The 23,156-nt window shown below is 32.4% G+C and overlaps 3 protein-coding genes and 1 non-coding gene across 12 annotated transcripts; 2 read left to right on the top strand and 2 right to left on the bottom strand.

Annotated features, from left to right (window-relative positions):
• The first annotated feature begins 1,204 nt into the window (after window positions 1-1,204).
• LOC114075786 lies at window positions 1,205-1,299 on the top strand. The gene has a single exon (XR_003576174.1). It is a non-coding gene; the product is annotated as a small nucleolar RNA Z221/R21b (small nucleolar RNA).
• Window positions 1,300-1,681: 382 nt separating this feature from the next.
• LOC107012896 (pre-rRNA-processing protein ESF2-like) lies at window positions 1,682-4,502 on the top strand. Of its 5 annotated transcripts, XM_027911922.1 has the most exons (9): window positions 1,788-1,806; window positions 1,979-2,029; window positions 2,068-2,305; window positions 2,377-2,440; window positions 2,574-2,641; window positions 3,245-3,334; window positions 3,425-3,555; window positions 3,959-4,111; window positions 4,208-4,502. In XM_027911922.1, the coding sequence occupies exons 3-9, from the start codon at window positions 2,101-2,103 to the stop codon at window positions 4,223-4,225; spliced, it is 729 nt and encodes a 242-aa protein (XP_027767723.1). In that variant the 5' UTR covers window positions 1,788-1,806; window positions 1,979-2,029; window positions 2,068-2,100; the 3' UTR covers window positions 4,226-4,502. The 5 variants fall into 5 exon arrangements, with proteins under 5 accessions (XP_015068369.1, XP_015068358.1, XP_027767723.1 ...); XM_015212883.2 differs by lacking the exon at window positions 1,979-2,029 and having other exon boundaries at window positions 1,682-1,801; window positions 2,114-2,305; XM_015212872.2 differs by lacking the exon at window positions 1,979-2,029 and having other exon boundaries at window positions 1,690-1,806; window positions 2,114-2,305.
• A 218-nt stretch (window positions 4,503-4,720) lies between these two features.
• Window positions 4,721-6,323, bottom strand: LOC107012298 (expansin-like A1). The gene is made up of 5 exons (XM_015212102.2): window positions 6,155-6,323; window positions 5,966-6,075; window positions 5,705-5,883; window positions 5,224-5,356; window positions 4,721-5,151 (listed from the first exon to the last, which is right to left on the bottom strand). The coding sequence occupies exons 1-5, from the start codon at window positions 6,264-6,266 to the stop codon at window positions 4,900-4,902; spliced, it is 786 nt and encodes a 261-aa protein (XP_015067588.1). The 5' UTR covers window positions 6,267-6,323; the 3' UTR covers window positions 4,721-4,899.
• Window positions 6,324-9,922: 3,599 nt separating this feature from the next.
• LOC107002814 (alanine--tRNA ligase, chloroplastic/mitochondrial) lies at window positions 9,923-18,946 on the bottom strand. 5 transcript variants are annotated; one of them, XM_015200997.2, is made up of 13 exons: window positions 18,700-18,946; window positions 17,422-17,538; window positions 17,120-17,295; window positions 16,005-16,183; window positions 14,990-15,068; window positions 14,243-14,377; window positions 13,953-14,102; window positions 13,617-13,727; window positions 12,608-13,525; window positions 12,122-12,394; window positions 11,698-11,907; window positions 11,042-11,199; window positions 9,923-10,640 (listed from the first exon to the last, which is right to left on the bottom strand). In XM_015200997.2, exons 1-13 carry the CDS (start codon window positions 18,800-18,802, stop codon window positions 10,313-10,315), a joined length of 2,937 nt encoding a protein of 978 aa, XP_015056483.1. In that variant the 5' UTR covers window positions 18,803-18,946; the 3' UTR covers window positions 9,923-10,312. The 5 variants fall into 5 exon arrangements, with proteins under 5 accessions (XP_015056483.1, XP_015056475.1, XP_015056487.1 ...); XM_015200989.2 differs by having other exon boundaries at window positions 17,120-17,322; window positions 18,700-18,945; XM_015201001.1 differs by having other exon boundaries at window positions 14,990-15,081; window positions 17,120-17,322; window positions 18,700-18,745.
• Between the last annotated feature and the right edge of the window lie 4,210 nt (window positions 18,947-23,156).

Here is a 23,156-nt window from a genome sequence, read left to right as displayed (position 1 = left end):
ACATCTTAAAGAATGGAAGACAATCTTACAAAGCTAAAATTAAAAGATGATTGATTCAAATTAAAGTAAAATAGATAAATTAAGGAATGAAAAGTAACAGTAGATTTAATTACTTATAATTAGGGGTGTGCACTCGATTCTACGGTTCGGTTTTATACTATTCGGTTTGGATTTTTGATTTTTGATTTTGAAGAAGTGTAACCCAATCCAAACCAAAATAAATTCGATTTAATTGTTTTTTCTCTTTTTGATATGAATTTTTCGATTTGGTTAATCGGTTATGTACATAACAAAATTAATTATATATATATATATATATATATATATATTTCAATTTTTTCGATTTTCATTTTTCTAAATCCGTAACTAAACCAAAAAAACCAAACAAAGTAAATTATAAATCTAAAACCAAACCAAGAATCCAAAAAACCAATCCAAATTAAAATTCGGTTTGATTTGGCTTGATTTTTTGGTTTAATCTAAATAGTGCACACCCCTATTTATAATTCAAACATATTTACTTAGTAATTAGTAAGAAATTAACTTATGTACTTAATAATTAGTAAGAAATTAGTAATAAATTATTAAGAAAATTTGAATTTAGAGTACAATAAATAAAACGGAAAAGGGTCATATTTGTTCTTGTACTTTTAGAAAATGGTTATATTTACCCTTTGTTATACTTTTTGGTTATATTTGCCTCTATCATCCAACTTTGGGTTTATATTTATCCTTTGGGTGTTAAGTTCCACATCACCTTCTTTTTTTTTATCCTACGTGGATATAATACTTTTAAATTTAATTATTATACCTCATTTCCAAAGAATTGAAAGGAATAAAGTGAAAAATTATTTTCCAATTATTTCCAAGAATTTGGCAATCCGAGATATTTAAACATGATTTGCAGCTTCTCAATAATCCAGCGGTAACTCACCATTTTTTTTTGTACCGTATAAACTAAACAATTGATCTCCAAACCTACCTACCATTGTTTACTCTTTATTCATCAAAAACTTGAGAAATTGGGAAAGAGATGAATATTTTTGGGAAGCTTTTGGCGTGAGTCGTGGGGAAAGATAAATCTATTATATTTATGATATGAAAAAAATTGCCTACATCGCTAATGCCCATGGCTTCCAATTATTTCTCCCTTTCCATATAATTTCTTCCAATTTTTTTTAATTTCTTTTTTTTTTTCCAGAAAGAGTTGTTATGAGATTTAGAGATTGTCATGCACCACTCTTACAAATTTAATTGGAGTGATGATAAATTTCTTATAGCCATTTTATTTATGAGATCTTATACATATTATTTTATTTTTTGTAAGAGGAAATTTTTTGTGGAAAATGGAAAGGGATGAAGGATTTGGGAAGATTTTGGCGTGGTTGAGATGAATTTGACCGTTCAAGTGTTTAAACAAAATTGAATAATATTTTTTTACTTGGTTATTTTCAATTCTTTGGGGGTGAGTTGCAAATAAAATTAGAGAAAATTATATTCAAATAGGAGCCATGTAGGATAATAATAGGAAGTGATGTGGAACTTAACCCAAAGGATAAATATAAACCCTAAGTTGGATAGTAAGAACAAATATAATCAAAAAATATAACAAAGAATAAATATACCATTTTTTAAAAGTATAAGGGCAAATATAACCTTTTTCCCGTAAATAAAATAGTTCTTTTATACTATTCATTCTACTTGGGTATTTTGGTCCTTCCAAATGTAGTATGGCTTAATACGGCGCTTGTGACAACTGACATTCTACGTCGCCTTTAGCAGAGTTGGTCGTCTCTTTTATGTATGGTATCGCCTTCATCTTTTGTCTCAGTGCTTTTGCTTCTTCTTAATCTTGCCTGATGCTCAAAGTTATCTTCGGATTCGCATGTGTGTATATATATATATATATATGTTTGAGCTTCCTTTTTCAAACTGAATTTGGGGATTTTTTGGAAAATTTGTAATTTTGTTGCTTTAGGGCTTAGGGTTGAAACGCCCTTGGTTTCAACTGTGTTTTAATGGCTTTATGGTTTGATTGTTAATATACATTGGAAATTATTCTTGTTGCTTTGACGGACAAATTCCACTACTGGTTTTCTCATGGATGAGAAAGATTTGGAAATCGAGGAAACAAGTCCAGGAGATGAAGCTGTGCGAAAAGTTAAAAAGAAGAAGAAGAAGGTGAATGCGGAAAAGCGTGGAGTTTGTCACGTAAGTAGAGTACCGCCTCGTATGGACCACGTGAAACTTCGCCAGGTTCTTTCTCAGCTTGGAGAAATTCAGAGAATATATCTTGTACCTGAAGGTTAATTCAGTTCGTTGTTTATGCTCTTATATCTCATATTTGGTCACTATGCTTGCTTGTCTTGCATACAGCTGCTGCTGCTCAAATGAATCGGAAACGGGCAGGTGGATTCCGAGGGCAAGCATTTTCAGAAGGGTATGCTTATATTGAAGTTTCTGTCAATTGAAATCAGATTATCTATTATTTAGCATGAATTGTATTTTGTATCTACATGATTATAATATTCTTTTTTTACGAAAAGTAATTAAACTATCATCTATATCTGTAGGTGGGTTGAGTTTACGAAAAAGAGTGTTGCCAAAAGAGTCGCAAATATGTTGAATGGTCAACAGATGGGTAAATTAACATAATTTCTTAGCAGTGCCTTCCTTTTCTTTTTGATTCTTTTCCAGTTTAAGGAATTCTGTTTAGATTTTAGACATTCAGGCTATTTACATATCTTAGCATCTTGCAGTAAGTCTTTTTCTCTATGAGATGACTAGTTATTGTGCTTATTACACATTTTTAGGGACACCAATTATTCAGATACTAGCCAAAATTTGGCTTCTATTAGGATCAGACTAACATTGTTTTTTTGCATTACGCCATTTGTGTCGTAACAATGTAATTTGATTAGCCTCCAAGGCCTAGCTCGAGTGGCAAAAGGTGGAGAATTTGTGGCTTAGGTCACAGGTTCAAGCTCCACACAATGCAAAGCGAAGCCCAGTATATAAGTGGAGAAGGGTAGAGGGGCAGGCCCATTATCCACCGAGTTTAGAATGCTGTGATTGGTCCAAAGGGCGGCAGGTCACAGTCAGATTTATCGGTTATCAAAAATAAATATGTCATTTGATTATCCTTGTTTATATTCTTCCGATTCAGCTTTCAACTTCTGTTTTTCTTGTATTTTCTGTGACCTTGAGAGGCTATTTACTTTACTGTCAAATTTCTGTTTGACAGGTGGAAGGAAAAGGTCATCATTCTATTATGACATTTGGAATGTCAAGTACTTGTCTAAAATCAAATGGGATGATGTTACTGAGGAAATCGGTATGCTGTTATTTTTCGATTTATTGGGTACTGATGCATTCTTCAATCTCCATTCACTTCTTAATTGATGCCTTACAAACATTTTTGCAGCACAAAGGCATGCAGTTCGTGAGCAGAAACTAGCTTTGGAGCTTTCTGCTGCTAAGAGGGAGCGTGATTTCTACCTTACACAAGTTGATAAATCTCGTGCATTAAGTTCTATTGAAGAACGAATGAAGAAGGTCAGTGATACAGTTTTTAATTAATTCTTTGGCATGGAAGTATTAGTTAAGCAGCATGTTTTGAACTCCCTCGATTGACTTTCTCATTTACCATCTCCTTTTGAGTTTTTATTCCTTCTTTAAATAGTAGTTACAACATGAGACAGCTCTAGTTTTTCGTCGATAAGCCCTGATATGATGTTAAAAGATGTCTCTTTAAGCAAAACTAAAAAATATATATAGATATTGGTTTGTGTGTAAAATAGAAAAAGTCTCTTTCCTCCATCCGAATTATTATTATTTGTAATGTATTATAGCCAGGTTTAGTTTAGGTATTCGACCACTCAGTTTCATATTACCTTATATCTTGCACAACTGAGTAGTATAGTATAGATAATACTTTTTAACTGTTCCATCTTTACAGAAGCAAAAGGTGCAACAAGAATCTGGGGTAATTTCTGATTTCCCAAGTGATGAGTTTGCACCAAAGGTGATACGACAATTTCCCCAGAAAAAACCTGTGGCAGATCAAGCTGGGAAAATCAAGCCTAGTTTGTCAAAGGACATTTTGGCCGGAGTAAGTTCCATTTCCTCCATTCGCTGCCCTGGTGCAAGAGGAAAATAAAAGTCTTGCTAATGTTCTGATGAAAGCTGCTCTCTTCATTTTGTACAGGTATTTGGTGGTCAATGACAAGGGCATACGGGTGCAAACGTTTCAGAAATTGTGCTTGCCAATTTTCTCAACCATACATTTGATTTGTTGCCTTTAAAAAGTTTATCTCGACGATTATTAGATGTTGGTATTATAAGTAAACGTCAATCAAAATTTTATATTTATTTGTAGTTGATTGTAGATGTGTATGTGTTTGTAGCCTTATCTAACTTGTGCAGTCTGTGAGACGTATTGAGCTCACATGTCCTTACCTCGAACCAAACTATGATCAGATGCTCAACACGTGGATCACCAATTTAGATTTATAGTAAATTTTTACTGGCCGTACTTTAAGAAGATTTTACCATAAAAATGTCGTTTAAGAAAAGACTTGCAAAGTTTCGTAGACGTTACGTGTGCTTCTAAAGATTTACATATGTTGCATCCCATGAGGGAATTATGAACAATTTGTACCCAAAAGGTCTTTGAGCATTTGCTTGAAGATATCGCAAACTAATAAATACATGATAAAAGCACTGGAAAAGGAGATATATCATTGATTATTATAGCGAAAAGAATGTGAAACAAGAAAGAATAAATTTTCCTATGTCTACTCAAACTTGATCAATCTATAATTTTATTAAATATATTCTTTTGTGTGTGTGTATTCACACGAGTTGTTACAGTTAAGAAGAGAGAAAAAAAAAAAGAAACTAATTAAGTTTCCAACTTCCATCATCACATGGGGAACAACCTTCTTGAGCAATGTCAGTGATTTGAAGTCCAGTATCATAAACCACCCCATTTTTCCAATCTGATGGCAGCACTGATTTAGCCCAAATCCACTTGCCATCGTACCCTGCTGTCACTACAAACCTAAATTGCAATGCCCCACTTGGCACTCTGCTTGTATCCCAAATTGCTCCGTGGTTTCGGCTCAAGAAGTTCCAGTTCGACGATCCAACCTAAAACACATTTATTAATTCACTATATATATCAACATGGAAAAGTGATGTAGCTAGGCTTTTTTTTTTTACCTGAGCAACATCAACACTGACAATTTCAGTTTGACCACCCTGGTAGAAGATGCTAATTGCTAGGTAATGCGGCTTCTGGCTTGATTCATCTACTCGAACAGCCAAATTCTTGCCTTTGTAGTCACAAGGAACTCTATCCCATACACAAAAACAATATTAGTATTTGCAGCATAACCTTTCATTCCAAGCGCTTATCCATTAGATTAATTTACTACATATCATTTATGTTCAATTGACCCTTACTTTTTTAATTATGGACTAGTACTACATTGTCTGGTCAAGTGGGGCATCTTTTATGTCAAATTCTACAACTATTATTTTATTTTTTTGGTAGTTGCAACGAAGCCACCAAAGATTAACATTAACACGGTGTGCTGACAAGGAACGTAAAGTTCGTAGCATTATTATCCAAAATAATTTCATTTTTCGTAACGTGGTCAAGATAATTAGTAATTGTGAAATACTCATATTAAACACTAACCTTTTGTATTCAACATCGGCGATTCCCAATTTGTGAACATCTTGAGCTTTTCCCTCAATGGCCATACCCATAAAAGCTCTGCTACTGATGACAAAATCAGTCTGGTTATTCGTATTTAGATCAGTAACCATCACAGTTGTTCCATGTTTTGAACAAATTTTTGGGTCCGTACATCTTATCTGCAAATCACACAAATTTATGAGAAATTGAATTTCTCAAAATTACATTTGTTATTGATGGAGAACTCAAAACTCAATTAACCTGATAACAAGCACCACAACCAGCACCATTATCGTAAAGTTTAGGAACAGCAGCGGCAAGTCGACCTCCATTGAATCCTATTGCCAAATTTCCATAACCACAAGCACCCGCTACAAATACAAAAATATAGAAAATTAGATTAAGAAAAAACAAACCTATGTTATTTATAAGTAATTAAAAGAGACTTACAGAGAAGAGCGGAAGGACTGGAAAAATAAGCAACTTTGGATTGGTGAACACAGCGATCACAGGCTGTAACTGAAGAGACGAAAAGAAGCAAGACAAGGAAGAAGAGAGACATTTTTATTTATTTTTTGTTATATGAAGAATGAATTGTTTTGAGTGAGTAAATGGAGGAGTGATAAGGCCTTTATATAATAATAAGTTTGAGAAAGAGAAAGTGGGGTGGGTTAATTAATGGGTGCCACTGAACGGAGTATTTATTTTTTATTTTTGAAGTAAACGAGTAAATAAGCGCAAAACATATACTATATTATGGAATGTAATGCTCAATACACGGTAAATTATGAAATCTAGATTAAAATAGAAGGAATAATGATAAATTACTCTTGGTGTGTTGAGACTTTTCATAATGGAAGAGTTGTAACTTTTTATGTTCGAAGAGTTGTAATCGTAATTTTTTATATTGAAGAGTTGTGTCCTTTTAAAAAGATTTATGATGAAGTATTGTAACTTTTCTAAAAGATTGTGGTTATTTATGCTGATGAGTTACAACTCTTTTAAGGATTATGACTTTTAATATTGAAGAGTTGTGACGCTTTTGAAAGATAGTAATTTTTTCTAAATGATGATTGTGACGCTTTTGAAAGATAGTAATTTTTTCTAAATGATGATTGTGACTTTTCTAATAAAAGCACCATAAACATCTATCTATATTAAACTTTGTTAAACATAAATAAAAGAATTTTATTTCATTTTTCAAAGAAAAAATTCTGATCTTCTACTCTTCTCTTTTTTACACACACAAAAAAAAGAAAGAGGATCTCTTGCGAATTATTGTAGTCGAGTGAATTCGTTGTCATGCGGCTATATATTTTATTACCTTTTGTTACTGTTTTATTGTTCTTCATGAATGACTAATTTCTTTTGTTATTTATTAAACACCAAATCTTTTTTAACCTATTTTCACACAAAATATAATTTTTGTTCCTCCCAAACATATCCTTATTATGGATTGAAGAGAAATAGTGGAGATGGGGACAGTTTGACACTTGACGCCGACCAGCTGCTATGCAACATTTACAGCTGTCCGTGAAAACCCACTAATTGACACTCCCTATTTTACTAATTTGTTTTGCGTCTGCCTCCTTTTTTTCCCTTTAGAGTCACCGCTTCTTTCTGTTATTGAGTTGTGTATGCGTTTTATCTAAAAATTTAAATAGATTAGGAGATTATATTTTTATTTATAGGTTCTTATTTACTTTATTTGTGTAAAGCTTATTCATATTGCGGATATTAAATATAAGAGTTTAGTTACTATGAATTTTCATAAATTAGTTGTTTATACAAAAAAAAAACATGTCTTAATTTTGCACTTGATCTTAATTTGTTTGTTTATTTTATTTTTCTCAAGCATATAAAATTGTGTGGATCGCATTATGTAGTCGTTTTATTCTTGTGTTTGATTAGAAGAAAAAAAGATGTAGATATAGAAAGTAAAGGGTGAAACAATTATATTTGGCTATCTTTGTGTGTTTGCGCGTTTCTCCTAAAAAGTGAGAAATAAAATAGGCCCACATTTACTTGTTATGTTGGAATTTAGATAACTTGCCTCCACAAAGGAACAAAAAGAACTAGTTGTAGTATGCAAATTAACAGGTATTCTTTTCTTAAATATGAGATATTCCAAAGATAAAAGCTAAGAACACCAAGTCTAATAGAAAGTTACTTTTAGATAATGAGATATTTTGCTTCAAAGTAAGTAGGTGTACAGATAGGATCACCATCTTTATCGTAAAACAAAAATAATAGCCAACAGCTTGCTTTTCTTCTTCTTTGGTTACATTATTTCTTTTGAAGACTTAAAAAGTAAAGGGACTTTGTGTAGAAGAATATTCCAAACTTAAATAAATTGTATGTAGTGTTACGGCTGAATTGATTGAGCAATGTCCTAAATTCGATAGTTGCATGTGTTTCTTATGTCATCGGACTTGTCTAGTGTAGTTTATGGGCTATGGTTCCTTATTTTAAAACATGAAATTAATTTGTTTAAAAGTTGAGGATTCATGAATGCAACATGTAACCAAGTTGGTTGGCTGATCATGGAGAAACAAGACAAAAAGAAATTAGATGGGCCACAAATTAATTGGCTTTCAAAAGTAAACCAAAGCTAAGGAAGGCCAGCTATATCCTTTATGTTTTCTTCAAGTCTAAATCATGTTCATACCTTGACTTGATTATTAATAATATCGTAGAAATTGGAATATTAACCTTTTTGGTTTTATAAACTAATGGTAAATTCTGTTTTTAATTCTTTCGGTATCTCTTTGATCTTCCATTAGTGTGTGTAGACATATATATCGCGGGGACTAAAAACGTTATTAAAACCTAAAAACTTAATAATGAAATAATATTGAATAAGAAATGATGTAATTTTAATTTTTTTACTCTTATTTAATGTTTTTTTAAGTTAACTTTATAATCAATAATGAATATATTTTCAAGAAATGATAGAGTATAATAGGCAAAATATTGTAATCTTAACAAGTATTGTGAGTCAGTTATTTATAGAAAAAATTGACATATATAAAATAAGACGAAAGGGATACTGACGTACAGAAGCTAGAATCCATTCATAGACCACCAAAATGAGCCACTTCGAATTAAATTCCCAAGGATTCTTATTCTCAAAAACATATATTTCAGCAATGGCGCAGCCTACCTTGACCAATGGCATCATCTTCTTTTAAGAAAATTCTTGACTTTTTACCTTCAGACCAGAATTTAATTTAGCAGAGTTCAGAAAACCAGGGATTGACCTATGGGCAACCTAAAAATTCATTAAATAAGCCACCACAAGTCAAATGCATTCGCACTACTTAAACATATTTACTGTTCATTTTTTACGTGTCCACTTGACAAAAGATAAATTTTAAGTTCTATTTTACCCACTTAATACCATATCAAGGGAAACTTATTATTTACATGTTTCATCTTTCTGAATTACTTCTTACTTATTTATTTCACAAATCCATTAAGAGTAAACGCCAATTAATATGAGTATTCACAAGGGAGTGACTGCAAAGTCTAAAATTGAATAGAGAAACTACTCCCTCCGTTTGAATTTCACATGCATTAAAGAACTAAGTAAATTTACTATTTTATTCTTATTTAATTTTTTTAAAATTCAAGTTTTCAATCAATGAATATGAATTAATTTATTTTAATTAATTAATTTAACCAATGAACATGAATCATTTACTTAACTCAAAAGGGTAAAAAAGATAATGTATGCATTGATTTTATGAAATTACAAGTATTATGAATCAACTATTTATAGAAAGAAATGATAAAAAGAAACGGAGGCAGTATTCAATACAATGGCACATGGCAGTAGAAATAAGATCTGTACAACATTGAAGATTGGGCTTAGCTGGTGTTCATGGCAAACCATTAATAGTTGCAGATGTATGCTTCTTATGTGAAGTACAAGAATGGTTCTCTTTGCTGTCCAACCTCAACGGCTAGTGCCACCACCCAGAGCATCACATAGTTTTATAATACTAATATATTCTCCAGGAAATCATGATCGATTGACAAAATAATCAAATCTCATATTGTGGAGATTTTTTCAGCACCTCTCAGTAGCTCTGAGTCCGACTCTGTATGTGTTGCAAAATGTACAAATCCAATGAACTCCAGTGAGCTCAGCGGCATTTCGAAATTTATAAACTTAAAAATTCTAAATCCGTTTCTACACCCTGGCAGAGAAACAGATGGACAAAACGGACATCATGTATAGAACTATTTCCAATACGTGTCCATATTAATCATCATAACAATGACAGTTTAAGCAATCTTTGTAAAATCATTTGTACAAAGATAATATGAAGTTTCTGCAACTGTATTGGTTGATGCTGTATAGAACCCCATTTACAACACTCCCTCCCCCTCCTACCTAGAGCAGCTAACCACACAAATGAGAAAGAAAAACTAAGGAGCAAATAAAAGAAAGGAGAGAATCTGAACTAGTTGTGTAGAAATGTTGTGATGGAAAAGCAGACGTCTTGCATCATATGTGGCAAGAGATACTTACTTCAAAGATCAATAAGTAAGGACTTCAATTCTGCTTCACCAACTGAAAACTCATGATGCTATCATTAGACATCATTTTTCAAGCAGATTTTTAAGCTGTTCACGAGCTTCTTCAAGAGCGCCTAGCAAGTTCTCTGGTTTCCTCCCACCTGCTTGAGCGAAATTAGGCCGACCACCCCCTCCTCCACCACACGATTTAGCTAGAGGCTTTATAACTTCACCGGCTTTAATTCCGAGATTAACAACTCCTGGTGTTAGAGCAACAACAAGGCTAACTTTTCCTTCTCCTGGGCATGATCCTAGAACCACAGCTGCTGGATCCTTCAAAGAATCCACCAGATATTCTGCAGCACTCTTAAGTGAATCGGCATCAATATCATCCATGAACTCAACTAGGAGCCTGGAAAATATCAATTTTAACAAGTTAGAAGAATCAGAGTGTTGATACTTATTTACGACATTTAAGCACATAAACAAAAAAGATAAAGCATTAGAGGACGTTTCATCTACTTCTTTTGTAAGTTGTAGCCCAAAGTCGCACCGGCAGTGGCTTTAAGATGCAAGATAGATTAGAACCATATCACTGACAGAAAAATTTAGTTCATGCGCATTATATGTGCTGATTTCACTGGACTAGAATTGCAATAACGTTTATGCGTCTTTTGTTTGAGATATTACACTAAACATTACAACTTCCAAGATAAACAAGGGAACCCAAAAAAAGCCTGTGGACATGTGTACTTCAATTGAAAAAATGTGAATTTTTTACAGGGACAATGGTTATAACAACATTTGTGTTACCTAATACTTTTTGAAGTTCCAATAGTAAACGCTCTGCTAGCAAGTGTTGATGCCTTATAGATTGCTGCTTTTGCCCGAGCAGCTGAAACTTCATTTCTTGTCAATCGTAATTCTTCCAAAAGCCCGTCTACCCTGCCAGTTACTTCTTCTGCTTTTACCTTCACGATGTATGATTTTACTTCAAAATACCATAGGATCAATCAAAAGTACAAGAGCTTTTACCACTAGATCATTTATAGACGTACAACAATGACTTCTTTACTATCCTAATTACACTATTTATATAGGAAGAACCAAACAATTTATTTTCAGGTAACTTACCTAGTTGTTTAGCAAAATTTCAAAAATTGAAACCAACTTAATGTACACAAGTGTTTTTGAGAATCAAATCAAAATACTTTCTCCGAAAAAACAAAAAAATATTATTTAAAAAAATTAATACAGAAGTTACAACAAATATTATAAAAAAAAAACGCAATATTTTCCAAATATTTGCTCTCCAAAAATTATTTTCTTGAAGAATAATTTTCTTGAAACTTTGCTTGATTTACTTGCAGTTATTTTGGCAGATAACCACAATGTTATATCCCATAACATGTTGAACAAGAAAAATGTAGAAGAAATCCTCCACCGAAAAAGTGTACATGAAACCTTACTTTGAGAGTGGAGCATAGCTGCTTCATGTAGTTATCTCTTGTAAGGACATACTCAATGAAAGCATCTCCAGCTACAGCTTCAATTCGCCTTATTCCCGATGCAATGCCCTGCTCTGATATGATTTTGAAGCCACGTATCTCAGCAGTATTGCTGACATGGGTGCCACCACATAATTCCATCGACACGCCAGGAACTTCAACTACGCGTACCTATATAGGTTTTCATTAGGGAAGACACGAATTAAATAAGTTGAACTTTAATACATGGTAAAATCTCATTGTTAGACTTATCCTCAAAACGGACCGGTGTACAACTTAATCTTAATGTTTCACATACTCATAAAAGAGAAGGACTGCTGGTCACTCCATATCAGCTTTAATAGCATAAATTAGAAAAAAAAATAGCATCCAGAAGAATCCCCACCTGTTCTCCATATTTTTCTCCAAACATAGCAACCGCCCCAGCTCCTTTTGCGTCAGTCAAAGACATGACTTTTGTTTCCAGAATTGTGCCATCGCCAATCCATTGGTTTATCAAACCTTCGATTTCTTCGAGTTCCTTGTCTTGAAGAGATCGATGGAAGTTGAAGTCAAATCTAAGACGATCAAAAGCAACCATTGATCCTGCTTGAGATGTTTCCTGACCAATTACTCTTTTGAGTGCTGATTGAAGTAAATGAGTAGCTGTATGGTGAACCTAAAAGGAAGCACAAAATAAGAATAGATAAACTTCGATTAGACCAAAGAAGTTCTGGAGACAAATGGTTATCAACAAAAATTGAAACGCAATTGCGAGGCTAAAACAGATGATTCAGGAATCCATGCTACTAAAGAATCTCACATCAATCAGTTCTTCTGTCCTCAATATGATGGACATCCATTCAAATTTCTACATTATACAGCATAATACCTTAGCCCGCTGCCTCAAGTTTGCATCAACAGCAGCTTCTACTTCTCGGCCAACCTCTATAGTACCTTCTGTGATTGTCCCTTTATGGACAAATATATTACCCATAGATTTTTGGACATCTTTTATTTCTACAATAGCTTTCTGTCCATTTTCAGCCTCCATCATGTATAGAAAACCGTTATCCCCAATTTGGCCTCCCGACTCGGCATAAAATGGAGTCCTGTTCAGCAAAATTTCAACTTCACCTCCTTTGGAGACTTGTGCTACAGGACTACCATTTACCAACAAACCCTCAACCACTGCCTTGGAATGGAGAGTATTGTAGCCAAGAAACTCAGTATCAGGGATATCTTCAGCATGGTTTGCACCATTTTCAACTGCTAGTTTAACTGTATCATGTGCAGCCTGAGATAGCTGTCTTTGCTTCTCCATTTCTATGTCAAAGCTATTCATATCTATACTGATTCCACGTTCTTCAGCAACTTCCTTTGTTATCTCCACTGGAAATCCATAGGTGTCATACAATATGAATGCATCCTTGCCCGACAGACAGGGTGCAGTCTCAGTTCCCTGAATATTTAATAATGCATCTGCCAGCATCTGCTCAAGAAGTTTTTCTCCCCTTTCTAGAGTCAAGACAAAACGAAGCTCCTCCCTTCTCAATTCCTCAAGTATGCGGGATGATCTTGTCTTCACATCAGCATCAATATTGGTGCTTAGTTCAATCACCTTTTTGGCAAGAATTGGCAAAAATGCTCCTTGAAGATCACCCATCCCATCTCCCTTTACACCAAGTAACCTGCCTGTTCGAACAACCCTTCTAATGAGGCGACGTACCACATACCCTCTACCAATATTTGATGGGTTGACACCATCAGATATCAGATAAACAACTGCACGCATATGATCTCCTATTATCTGGATTGATCAGAATTAGAAGGCTTTCAACATATTAGAAGGTAAATCAGTTCACAAACAAAAAGACTTGCAATCTTATAGTGCGACGTACTTTAAGCTTTGTTTTTGTAGAGTCATCTGCAAGAGCATATGAGACATTGGCCAATTCTGCAGCCTTCTCTAGGATGGGAAATATTAAGTCTGTTTCATAATTGTTGGGGACCTGTCAAAAATGAGGAGAACCTCTATGTTATCCTTTTTTGAGGGGGACATTGGGAGTGGGGAGGCTTTTGATTAACTTGAAAATAATATACTAATCAAAATATCATAAATCCAAAATTATGGGAGGTTTTCTTTGCCACATAACCCAGTAGCAAAAGAAAAGAGAGATCTGATACCTAATTTGTTCCTACAGTCATTCAGAAATGTTGTTGTGTCTCATGATTACCTTCTGCAGAATCCTGGCCATACGCTCTAAACCAAGTCCAGTATCTATATTCTTTTGCTTCAAAGGCTCAAGGGAACCATCATCCTTCTTATTGTATTGCATAAAAACAAGGTTGTAGAACTCTATAAATCTTGTATCATCTCCAAGATCCTGATATTTAGACCACAGGGGTAGACAGAATGAAGAGGAGCAAATAAATGCAAAACAGAAGAAAAAGAAAAAAAATATGAGACCACATCACCTGAACATGAAATTTAACTGAAAAGGCATGTTAAACCTCTAATACTTACAACATCAGAAGTGCCCCTCTCGGGATGGAAATCATAATAAAGTTCAGAGCAGGGACCGCAGGGACCGGTAACTCCACTTGTCCAGAAGTTATCATCTTCTCCAAGTCTTTTTATCCGCTCTTTAGGAATACCTAGCTGCAGAACGAAACAAGGATAACTGTGTTAGCACCTCTGAGTGGGTTCTCATAGTAGAGTACCATCTGTAGGTATTGATGGTTAGAGGGTTACAGACCAAGAAATTCAAAAGATATCCCATTCAAGATCAAAATGTGAACTAAATACAGTCATTCTTAAAACTTGGTTGCAATAGACTTCTCATATCTGACAGAGCACACTCCAACATAGATGAGGTTCCTTTGAGTTAAACTGAGGTAGCTTAACAATAAAATGTGCTCTTCTCACTTATCAAAATAAATGTGTTCTTCTAAGTCATTATTTGAGTTATCTCCACGGATTAAGCCATAATGGAGAGACGTTGTTTTAGCCTTGAAACTCATATTAGTTTGAACACAGTTTACATATTTCAGGATCTTAAAATACAGTATTTGGCTTTTTGATACACTTTACTTCACTTCACTTGGAAAGCAAGGAAGTTCTCTAGGTATCTTTGAATGACCATAATACACCTCTGTTCAGTCTACCAGATCCCTAGCATGCATAAGTGCATAACTAGTTAACTGTAGAAGGGTTTGACCTAATTACTTCACTAAAGATATAATGCATCAGACATATCTTTCAGTGTTGTACCTCATCATGCCATAGTGCAAAAGTTTCATCATCATCTTCGTAAACACTAATCCATAATCTATCAGCTGGGAGTCCATATCTGCAGACAAAGACTATTTAACAATCAGTTCTTTTCAGTTCAAAGAACAAAAAATGGTAAACTTGTAAATATGTTTGCATAATGCATATATATGTTGGGTTTACAGTTTACTAAAAGATGCAGCAGCTAGAAGGGTGAAAAATATGATAGAAATTTCTCTCTTGAAGTTTAATTAACAATGGGGTTTTAAAAGGCACTTGAAATAAAACATCTGCATACCAAATATTCAAAAACTTAAAAAAGTATCTCAACGATCTAAAATATCAAACAAAATTTAAAATCTAAAATGAAGTACTACAGTCCTCTTATAACTAAACAACTAGTTATTGTAGCAAGTCAACAACAACAACCACAATATTCAACACCCTTTTTTGCTTCGGCTGCTGCCATCTAAACAATACGCTCCAGCTTAATTTCTGCTTCTATTGTTTGCACACTTTTGTAACATCATCTTTTTTTCTGGCTTGGTGCATAAAAGCAGCCCAAGTAACTTTGTCTTGTATGAGGACTCTACTAAATGAGCTTTGATTTGGGCAACAATAGGATATGCAGAGAATGATTATACGAGTCTATCCTCCATTATAATTGTCCATAGATCATAGGCTTCAAAAATAGGACTTCAAATAGCCAGTTGGGAGCAGAATATTTGCAGGATTAATATTCAGAACCTAAAATATCTAATAAATTTAAAATAACAAATAGCCAAGTTCGTTTATGTCCTTACTTTTATGCCTGAAACCATCATATAACAAAGATTTAGATGTATTTGTCTGCAGTTTATGGCATTCTAATCTTCTCATTTTTGAGATGGGGTCCATATAAGCAGAAAATATGCTTCCACAGTTATATTCCAACTATACATGGTATCATCATACTTCAATCAAGTAGAACAGAGAGTAACTGATTATGAGACTGCATAAACATGACTTATCATACTCAGAGGTGGAGAGCTCCCATGCCCACTTAATAGCTTCCTTCTTAAAATAATCTCCAAAACTAAAATTTCCAAGCATCTCAAAGAATGTTTGATGTCGGGATGTTCGACCCACATTCTCAATATCATTTGTTCGGATGCATTTCTGAGAAGTAGCTGCACTAGGTACTTCCCTGGGAACCTGAATAAAGTAAACCAACATTTCTTAAAGTCAAATAAAAGTATTAACGCAATTTTACAGTTTGATATTGCACCCACAGTAAAATAAGGAAAGAGAATCACATTATTTTAGTTTGTAAGAAACCAATTACGTTTTATGTTTCAAATATGAGATAATTAAGCTTCGAAATGCTATATTTTCATAAAGTCTCTTTTTTAAGAAAATTTATATTTTCATGTAGAATGATTCATTTTTCAAAAGATAAAAAAAATGATACAAGTAATAACAATAAAAAGTTCAGTCTAACCTCATAAAATCAAATGTAGCACTCAATTTGAAATGGGTGGAATAGAAGGTTTCTTCTGTTTAAAGCAGTTAAAGCAAAACAAGATACACAAATATGAACAAGAATAATTAAGATATGGATGTGAATTTACTATTTAAGAGACAGACCATGCCAACTCCCCAAGTGATTCCATGCATTCATTAGTAGCGCTATGTTTTTTAGCTTACAAAAATGCCTGCTGAATTGAAAAGTCATTTGGCAGCTTCTGCAAAATTTCTTTGGCAAATACTTCGCGGAAAAGAAGGATTCAAACTTTGGTTGAACATCTGCCATTTTATTGAAGAATTGTGATTGGAAGAAAAATGCCCTAAAAGACCTTCATTGAAAGAGTCTTTGGAGAAAACCTCTGGAAAAAAAAAACTTAACAAAAAGAACTAGAATGCTTGATATTCACAACTTTGTGGATTAAGTAATGGTAAACTTAAGGAACTTCAGATGCATATGTCATAGACATATTCGCTTGATGTCCTAGAAAGTTTTGCCAGGCATATGGAGAAATAGAAATTCACTTCTGATATAAAGTACATTTAACTTTCAACTGAATGCTTTTCATTTACTAGATATCAGTATAAGTAAACCACGACTTTAAAGTTGGGAATCTCATGTAGAACCTTTCCAAGGAATATAGGCTTAAACTGAAGCATTCCGGCAATTGTCAATAGAACAGTCGGATCATCTGGGACAAGAGAAGCACTTGGAAGAACCTTGTGACCTCTTGCAGCATAAAAGTCAAGGAAGCGCTGACGTATAGCATCACCACTTGTCTGGGGATCCCTTAACTTATCCTCTACAAGTTCCACAGCCACAGGTTGAGCTGAAGGTGAAAATGAGGTCCTATAAAATTTATATACTTCCCAAAATGAAAGTTGACAAGAGGAAGAAGTTCTTATTATCAACAAAAGAATGGATATACCTTTTGCGACAAACTGTATTTCTCTTGGTCCCTTTATTTTAGTGCGTCCATTGGATAAACTACTTGCATAAATTAAGGTCTGGGTCCTTACAATCAAACCTGAAGAATACCTATAACCTGCATTCAATTATCAGCTTGGTGGTTTAATAGTCAGAAGAGCAAAGATTTTTCATCTTTTCCAAAATTTGTGGTTGATTGAACAATCATATCGGGCAAATCTTAAAATTTCTTTTTCTTTCAGAAATATTCCAAGTTGTTTACAAAGGAAACAAAACTCATGCGAGTTTTAAACTATTTCCAAGCTATTTGAGTAACCTATATAAATGAGTCTCAAGTTCCAGTTCCTGCCCCACACACACAAAATGTCTTTAAGCAAAAAACTGGAAAAGCTATCATTCACAAACTGTTGAATGGAAAATGGGCAAAACATAAGAGTGAATGAGGAACCTGATTACTCCAAACAAGACTTAACAGTTTGAAAAGAATTAGTTCATGAGTTATATTTAATCATTAAAGACGGATTAAGAATCCTAAAAGCATCTAAACCAACTGCAGTATAAAAAGTTCACTTGATTGATTTTGATTTCAGAAATTTAGATACCAAAATCCTGACGTACTAGTTTGGTCCAAAACAGTGTGGATAAAGTATCAAGTGGGCATTTCCAAATATAATAGTATCCAACATAACTGACACAGTATGATTGATCAATTAGAATTTAAAGTTTCTATTCATTGGGGAAATGAAGAAATAGTTCGCACTGAAGGGTGTGATTTAGTGGTCAATGCAGCGTGTGCAAGTGTTGGAGACTAGGTTCAAATTCCATCAGAGATCTAACGCAAGTAATTTCTTCTCTTTTGCCTAAACTTTGGTCGATAGAGTTAGACGGTACTTGTGTTGGTGTGTAGCCGGTGTAGGCTAGTTGGCCTAGTAAAAAAGAAAACAGTGGTACCATTCTCACTCTTTCATTGCACTAAACAAGATAGGCCCAGTAATTCAATTCTAGTTGGTGACATTGATCGCAGTCTAAAACTCCAATCAAATAAGAAACAAGTGAATGCGGCACTAATGATGAAGTAGTGAAAAAACATGCAATTAGTTCTAAAGGCACTTTAAAACCTCACGATAGCTCTCGGTTATCCATGAAAAAGTGCAAATTACTACTCCAATAGTTAATCCCATACCATCAAACCCATAAACACTCCTAATTACAGCTATAGAGAAACCTAGTGTAATAGACTCAAAAAAATACGTTAAGTAGAAGAAAAAAAAGAGATTACCTTTGGATGAAGGAAGAAAAGGTTTTGATTGGAAGCATGAAGTAGGAAAGAGGAGTATAGAGTCCCTGCCATGGCCAGTCTTAGGAAAGTTGAGGCTTGTCATGGCCTGAGTGTGTTGTTCGTTACAAATTTGCCGTTATGTAAATGCACCCACACACACAGATAAGCCTTTGTGGGTGGTGTTCATCACATAATCCACATAGCTATACTATACTCTCTCCCTTTAATTATCTCAACTCCCCGCTAACCCGATTTGGGCCTAAAAGCCCCAACTAAAGCCCATGAAAACTACTCTCTAGTCTATTATCGGGGAGAAAATGAGCATTGAGCAACTCCTACTTAAAAGCATTACATCGAAGGATTTCAAAGTCTAATCAAAAATTAAATTAAATCGTAAATTGAGTTAAATATAAAAAATAAATTGAGAAATGATTGGGTATTAGAAATAAAAATTACTTTACTTGAGTTGGTTTAATTTAATTTTAAAAAATCAATCGGAAATTAAATCAATACGACATTATATATATAATTTTTTAAAATTTATTTTATTCATAAAAGTATGATGTATTTTCTAAATATTACTTGTGCATTTTCATATTTATATTTTAACATATTTTTCAAGTATTTTGAAACTTATTTTTGAATGGTTCAATAAAATTATAATTCATAAATATCAGTAACTCTAATAAAGCTCAATTCAAAAATCAAATCAATATTAATGCTAACAAAAATAAAAATAAAAATTCAACATAAGAATGACAATAATGTTGAATATTTGTTCTTTATTTTACAATGGTTTAAATATTTAAAATACATAACCAAATTTTAAGTTTTCTTTGTTAATGTAATTAAAACTTATTAGACTTATTTTTAGCATGATTTAGTACTTTTAAATTATGATCATTTTCATTATGACTTATCAATTTGCAATATTTATTTTATATGATTTCATTATGATTTTTTGTTGAATATTTTAGTGCCATTACTCATTTCATATTTTGTTTTATTTTCGTAAGAACGTCTTAGATAGTTATATTTTTATTGGACTAAAGAAATATGTGGAGTACAAATTAATTATATGTTAGTGTGAATATTTTCCCGGAAAAACCCGGAAAAAAATCCGAGAATTACTCATTTTGTTTGATTTCAAAGTTCGGCACAAATGATTTGAAATTTGGTATTGAAAAACCAAAAAAAAAAGTTGAGGTTGAAGAACTCGAATAAAGTTGAGTTTTATAAATTTGATTTGACTTAAAAATTTAAAAATTTGATACAAGTAATTTACTTTGATATTTAAAAAATCCAAATCAATTTGATTATGGACATCCCTAATTTCCAAGCGATTTTAAAAATTTATTTACACCGTAATAATTAGTTTGATTTACTAGATGAAACTACTTTGCTTTTTTTTAACCTTACATTTGTGAAATTTTTCACAGACCGTTGTGATTTCTGAACACTGTTTCCTATCATTTCCCGAATTTATATCATTATATTTGCATCATTATATAGTAGTAAACGTTAGTGCTTTTGACATATTTTTTATACTAGTATTTTTTTTATATAGTTTTTCTTACTCTCGTATATTTTCTGTCAACATGTATTCAAATGTTTTTTCTTGAATCAAAGGGTATTGGAGTGAATAGTTAAATTGTTAAAGAATGAAAAAGCTTCATAGTTAATGAGATTTGTAATTTTTGACTTTGAGAATTTTTTTTAAATTGTTAAAGAATAAAAAAGTTCCGTAATTAATGAGATGTGTAATTTTCGACTTGAGAATTTTTTTTCTGTTTGAACAAGTTTTTGAAATGTGATTTAAATTCAAGAACCAACTTTACATGATATTAATATCATTATTTATTTCACCTGATGTTGGGTCCAAATTAAAATATCTACCCTCCAAATGTTAAATTTGAACCTGAGATGTAGGGTCAAAAAATAAAAAGATTTAATTAAGATTTTTACACTTTTTAAATTTTATATCAAGATAAATTAAAACTCCTAAATAAAATAAAAAAAATATAATTTTTTCTTTTAATTTGCCAATATATTCTTCGACATCAAAAGGTATAGACTTGTAGTAGGTAAATAATTGAATTTCTTCATTGCCTATATATGGGCTTTCGAAATCTTAGTTCGACTCAGCGTACGTTTTATTTTCAACTTCCTTTCATCTTCCCTTGGAAAATAATGCATGTTATCAAAATTCATTGCAGAATTGTCGTTTCCTTTGAGCACTAGTCAACATTTCACACGACTATTATATAATATATAATAAATAAAAATAATCATCTTTCCTTTTGCGACTTTCAACTATACGAATGCGACTTTTACTAACCACACTTCTTTTTATTATTTTATTTTTGGGTCTTTGTTGGCTTTACGTGGCGGCTAACAAACTGAGGTCATCAGAACCGGGGATTCAAAATTTATAAAAATAGAGTGATTCAATATTTATTATATATATATAATTTTATTTTAATTATATATGAATAATATAATTTTTTGGTAAATGAAATTCGGATGAACTCACCGTATAAAAGTAGCTTCAGACGTCACATGTATTGTGGTAGTCATATGAATTTGATCGAGTAATTTTTTATTCAAATTTTAAATTTTTTTATTTATCTTATGAAATTCTTTTTAGTATGCATATATTCTCAATTTAAACGTAGTAATTTTGAAAAGGCAAAAATCTTAAATTGTGAACTTTAAAATTTGACTTTACTTCCCAGATTGTTTATTCAAATTTTAAAGGAGAACTGAAGTGTTCACTATAAATTTTTAAAATTACGTAATATATATATGTAAAGGTAATTTTATACCTATATTCATTTTTATGATTGGACATGTTCCGTATATTCAAAAAAGTTTATGTTTATAACCTATTTGTCCGTTGTGACATATTTTGAACCGTACATAGATTCTGCTCTATCTTTTCTCAATTACCTTTCCAATTTCGCTTGGCAATGAAAACCAAAAGACACAGTTTATAAATGGATGTTAAAATGACTTGTCTGGTTAATTTAATTAGACTTGTATAGAAATTTTAACATGCGCAAAAAATATTTATTGATAGATATTTTTAATTTGAGGGAATTTTATTGATAAATATTTTAAATTTGAGAACTTCAAATAAAACTAATAAATTTTTTTTACTATTATAAAACCACATAAATTCCCTTAATTTCTTATAAAGAATATTCATAGGTAACTCTAGAATTGTCTCTTTCTGAAACAGTTCACATTTTCACATCACCATTAATTAATTTCTTTTTGACTTTCTTATTATTGTAATTTCATTTTCCAACTGAGAATACGGCTTAGCTTTCACCTACCTTTCTCACAACACTTTCTAATGGTGTATATATATATACCTATCTATGTCAAATATTAAATTCGTTCTCATCCACTATGATATAATTTGGTAAACGATAATCATTAAATTGGAGCTAGGTAAGAAACCACCTTAATTATTTTAGTATACCATATTTCGGAGTTCGGAGCCTAAAAAGTACAAATATTAATAAAAATTCTAAAATGACATATAAAATTTTATATTAACCAAAACGATAAAATCTGCAGCGATTTTACCGTTTTGATTAATATAAAAAAATTTATATATCGTTTTAAAATTTTTGTTAATATTTTGTACAAAGGCTCCGGACTCCATATTTATTGATGATTCCATTAAAAAATAGTACTACTCATATTCTCTACTTTATGATATTAGTACGTAGTTGCTATCCTCGCTGAACTAATTTTCCTACTATATATTATCACATTTTTTCTTGGAGTACTATATATATACAAATAATTAATTAGAAACATTATTTTATATTAACTCATTTTGATTTTTAGAAATGGTGATTGACATTGTTTACATTCATACTCTGTCGAAATAGGGCGAAACGTCGCGGCAACTCGAAAATAATTAACTGATTCAATTTTAACAAAGTTTTAAAAATAAACGAGTTTTAAAAAAGAGTCGCCACCTAATTTTTAGGAAAAACTAGGAAACCAATTATTAAAGAAAAGTCTACGAAACCAATTGATTCTAGGTAAGGGGTTCAAGTTATTCCGAAGGGAAGGGGTTAGGCACCCTTCGGAATCCACAAATGTGGTTCCCGACTGAATTCATTTTTTTTCAAATTGAGGAAGAATATAAAATAATATACAGATATAATAAACATGCAATAAACACAATAAAATAATAATCATCGGCCTAAAGTTTGCCTAACGTCAATATTCACAAAATAATGAAATAAAAGTATAATTCGAGCTTTTTCGAATGGCTTCAAGGAAGCAAGTTTTGGGTACCTGTAAAGACACTTAGTAAAAGAGTTAGTGTCAAATAAATAAAAATGAATAACTCAAATAATAACTAAAAAATAAAAATCCGTCTTATTAACATGGTAGGCCTTGGAAATCGACGGTAATTTCTTCATCGGCCAATT

The sequence above is a fragment of the Solanum pennellii genome, chromosome 1 (assembly GCF_001406875.1).
Source record: "Solanum pennellii chromosome 1, SPENNV200".
NCBI classification, from domain to species: Eukaryota; Viridiplantae; Streptophyta; class Magnoliopsida; order Solanales; family Solanaceae; genus Solanum; species Solanum pennellii.
The sequence above is the reverse complement of the archived record's forward strand: the minus strand, read 5'-3'. Positions and strand labels throughout refer to the sequence as shown.